The sequence below is a fragment of the Nelumbo lutea genome, chromosome 5 (genome assembly GCF_056320005.1).
Source record: "Nelumbo lutea isolate HS-2025 chromosome 5, American lotus-T2T, whole genome shotgun sequence".
In the NCBI taxonomy this organism is placed as follows: Eukaryota; Viridiplantae; Streptophyta; class Magnoliopsida; order Proteales; family Nelumbonaceae; genus Nelumbo; species Nelumbo lutea.
This window is the reverse complement of record NC_142688.1, coordinates 80,940,037-80,944,159: the sequence shown is the minus strand read 5'-3', so window position 1 is coordinate 80,944,159 and position 4,123 is coordinate 80,940,037. Positions and strand designations below refer to the sequence as shown.

Below are 4,123 nucleotides of genomic sequence, written 5' to 3'. Positions count from 1 at the left end.
ATCTCACTATACCCAGGCTTGAGGAAAATGAGGCCATGGTCATATATATATATATATGCATAAGTAGGTCATTTGATTTCATATATAAATGCATTAAATTATCCCACACCCAATTTGGTTTCTTTTTTTCTTTTTATTTTCTGAGTAAAACGAAAGAGCACTACAACAAACCGGGGCAGTGCAACCCCAGAAGTCAGCAAGAGAAATAAAAAGAAGAGAATGGGGGAGGGGAGAAAAGCTAAAAGATAATGAATCCAAAGTAGCTATTAATCCGAGCTTCAGCAAGAGTAAGAAATTAATGTATTAATGTATGACCAATAATCAATTGGAGGGTTCGACGTCTATGATGCCGGAAAGGCATGATACTGGAAAAACTTTCCGGCGTCGATCATAGATTTTCCCTGCTATGAAAATATGAATGACATTCCAGCTGCATTCATCACTTGAAGAATTACATTCTAATGGAAATAATCACTCTTTTATAAGAAGATATTTTATTCATTCACGATTCAACCTTAATACACACTTACTTGCGCTAAGTAATTCAATCAAATTAAGATTTTTTTTAGTAGTGCACTTCCACTTTTAAGCAAATATGTCACAAGAACACATAATCACAAAGTATGAGACTATATATATATATATATATATATATATATATATATATATATATATATGCACAGTTGAGTACTGTTTTGATATGCAAATAACAGACTCTGATCTGATGATGATGATGATGATGAAGTTATTAGGGTTTATGTGGTTGGAGGCGAACTGGGAGTCCCTTGGCTGGCTGTGGCATTGGATCAACGATTATCTTCTCATCAGGAAGAACATTCTCCCATTTGAACCTTCTCACCAAATGGTAAATAAACGCTAGTATTTCTAGTCGTGCGTATTCTTTTCCTGGGCACATTCGAGGTCCCCCTCCAAAAGGAACAAATGTGTAAGGAGCTGGTCCGTTCCCTTCGAACCTTGAAGGATCAAACTTGAGCGGTTCAGGGAAGTATTTTGGATTCCTGTGCGTCGAATTCGATGTCCAATACAACTGCAAAGAGTAAAACCACACAACAAGGTTTAAATATTTAATATTTCTCTGTAAGTAATCAACACTTAGGTAAGCTTTAATTAGTCTTTAAAAGATTGATTCTTTGATCATGAATTTCAGTGACAAATAACCATATATAAGAACTTATTATATATAGATGTGATAGCAGAGATATATGGACCATCACCTTCCACCCTTTTGGAATGGAGAATCCTGCGAACGTAAAGTCAGTCAAGGCCTCCCTGAAAGTTCCTTGCAGGGGTGGGGCCAGTCGCATCACTTCGCATGCTACGTTCCATGAATATTTCATCTTCTGTATGTCCTCCCAGGTTAGCAACTCACCAGAGGCTTTTGACTTGGCGATCTCAGTTTGCTCTGTTCATTCTCCAACCAGAAAATAATATCTTTCAATCAATATTAATTCAATGGGTTATTTTACTTCATGGGTCGATGCAATTTGATTGAAAAAAACAATTAAGTGGGTTTTTGTGTTTTTTTACCCTTGAGGACTTCATTATAGATTTCTGGAAGCTCTGCGAGATATTTCATGATGAAAGTAATGGCAGCACTTGCAGTGTCATGGCCACCGATTAGCAAACCAAGTATTTTATCAGCTATGTCCAGTTCGTTCATGAACTTCCCACTCTCGTCGGTGGTTGTGAGCATGTGGGACAAGATGTCTTGCGTGGAGGACACTGTTTTCTCCGCTAAATCCGTTTTCCTCTTCCTGATTATTTCTAGTAGTTCCTTGCGAATCAGTTGGGCTGCTTTGATCGCCCGGTTAAAAGGTGTTCCGGGCAGATTAATCGGTAAAGACATGACTCCGGCGGCCAAGACGTGAAAGGGGTCGGCGAACTTGGCAACATGGTCGGGATCTTCGATGCTCATGAACAGTCGGCATGCCAACGAGAAGGTGTACCTCTTAACCAGAGGGAACACGGTCACCTGTTCTTTCCCATCCCAACTTGCATCCAAATGCCGCCTGGTGACTGTATCCATTATTCCTACGTACTTCTGCAGAGCCTCGGGCTTGAGGAAGGAAGGAAGCAACTTACGCATCTTCACCGCTTCCTCTTTGGTGGAGGTCTGGAGAGAGGTAGGGAAGATCTTCTCGACTGAGCGAGGCCACCAGGAGGTGACAAGTTTGTTCTCGTTAGAGAAGAGAAACTTGTTGCCGCCGGCACCACAGAAGACTGCGGCCGGTTCTCCCAGCAGCGAAGTCTTGAACACTTCTGGGGAGTACTTCTTCATCCTATCCTCGAAGAATTTCTCAGGCGTCCCATTTCGGCCTGTCGAGAGGAACTCAAGACTTTCGCCAACGACGGGCCAGCCTAGACTCCCCGGCGGGAGGTATGCTCCGCCGGTGCGTTTGTATTTACATACGAAGTAACGAAGGGAGAAGCGAAGGGAAAGAGAAAGGAAGAGAGCTAACAGGAGAAGAAGTGACAAGAAAAACAGTTCCATATCGTTGTCGCTCATGTGGTGTGGTATCTATCTCCTACAAAAGTAGTGAAGTTTGATGAAAAGTAACGAGCCGGGTGTGAGGTTAATCAAATATATGGGAAGGAGCTGTTACAGTGCATACAGAAATTTATTCTATTTAATCGTAGGTGGGGTTGGCACGGCTTTCTTTCTTTATCGCATAGTTGGTGAAGACTGAAATAATCCATTAATCGGATCCTCATTCGAAGTGGTAAAGAAAGAAATCAGACTACTTGGCTTGCTGGGGCTTTTGCGTGCATGAATGTATATATGTTACATGTCTCATGTACCCCACCCATGTCGTGTGCCAGTTGTTTGATTTTTTATCTCAAAGAACTTGCCAAATATTTGCACTATAATGCTTGAAATGCAAGTATCCAAACATTTTGTAGTGAGCTTGTTAGCTGAACGCTTTAGAATCTCCTTCTCACAAAGCGCTCTTTATACTGATCTCATAGGATGTACCAGTTATACATTAGCAACATCTTTCCTATTTATATGTTATTATTCATGGAAGATATTCTCGGTACACGGGTGGGATATGACTGAGATCGGTGTGAGGAGCATTGTATGAGGAGCAGATCCCAATTCATGAAATTAGTTATAGCATTTCGCGTCAGTGATAAAACACATAGAACCCACAATTTGGGATACATTCTTTACAGAGGACTCTTTACACCGGTTTCACAGCCACATCCCATTGTATGTTGGGAATATTTCTAATGAAGAATAATATACAAAAGAAACGTTCCTACCAGACAACTGCTACATGCTGTGAGATTGATGTGACGAGCATTATATGATAAGCTTATCCGGGCTCGAGGCCCATATTGAGAGATTGAATGATTGATGATCAGATTGGCTGCCCACAGAGAACAAACACCCGACAGCTCATCTCCTCCATCCATGGGGAGCATCTTCCATCCTTATCATAGGGACATACTCCTATTGCACGGATGGGATGGTTTGTGGGGGCACCTGTGGGATGCACTCCGTGAGCAACTGATCCCGTCTAGAATAATTGTGAGCTCATATTTTTTGTGATCGATGTAAAATATTATCATTAGGCTCAATTTGAAAAGACTATAAATCCAAATATATATAATGCAAAAAAATATAAAATAAAAAATTTTACACTTTACACATTTGTACTCCTTCCAAACGGAGCTTTAATTTCACAGCCTACTAAACAGTTAGAGCGTTCGGCTAATACTTTCTCCTGTTATGCCGGCCATATTTGTCCAGATTAGCTACACAGTCAGAGCGTTCGGCTAATACTTTCTCCTGTTATGTCGGCCATATTTGTCCAAATTAGCTACACTTTGACCATGTGTTATTGAGGAAAAATATCTGTAACCTTGGTTGCATGCGACCCCAGTGAAATGCTAAACACACCAAATATATATATATATATATATTCCAAATTAGGAATATATTAAATTATATACTCATGTGAAAAGGTTGCCACGTATGATTGGATTGTATGTTCTCAAAATATTCACCCGATTTTTGATTCCATCTCATTTCATTCGAGGTCACATACAACCATGATTCATTATATTTTTCAGTTCAGATCTGCACCCTACAAGAGGG

General features: G+C 40.4%; 1 protein-coding gene across 1 annotated transcript; it reads right to left on the bottom strand.

The window, feature by feature from the left end:
- Positions 1-477: 477 nt before the first annotated feature.
- Positions 478-2,576, bottom strand: LOC148853073 (beta-amyrin 28-monooxygenase-like). The gene is made up of 3 exons (XM_088943493.1): positions 1,549-2,576; positions 1,236-1,423; positions 478-1,048 (listed from the first exon to the last, which is right to left on the bottom strand). The coding sequence occupies exons 1-3, from the start codon at positions 2,525-2,527 to the stop codon at positions 749-751; spliced, it is 1,467 nt and encodes a 488-aa protein (XP_088799619.1). The 5' UTR covers positions 2,528-2,576; the 3' UTR covers positions 478-748.
- Positions 2,577-4,123: the final 1,547 nt, after the last annotated feature.

Bases quoted from the DNA above. Each gene is read 5' to 3' on its own strand.
- LOC148853073 (XM_088943493.1), bottom strand. From the start codon at position 2,527: ATGAGCGACAACGATATGGAACTGTTTTTCTTGTCACTTCTTCTCCTG. The intron at 1,424-1,548 runs GTAAAAAAACAC...GAGAATGAACAG, and splicing joins CTATAATGAAGTCCTCAAGG to AGCAAACTGAGATCGCCAAG. The intron at 1,049-1,235 runs GTGATGGTCCAT...TACTCTTTGCAG, and splicing joins CCATTCCAAAAGGGTGGAAG to TTGTATTGGACATCGAATTC.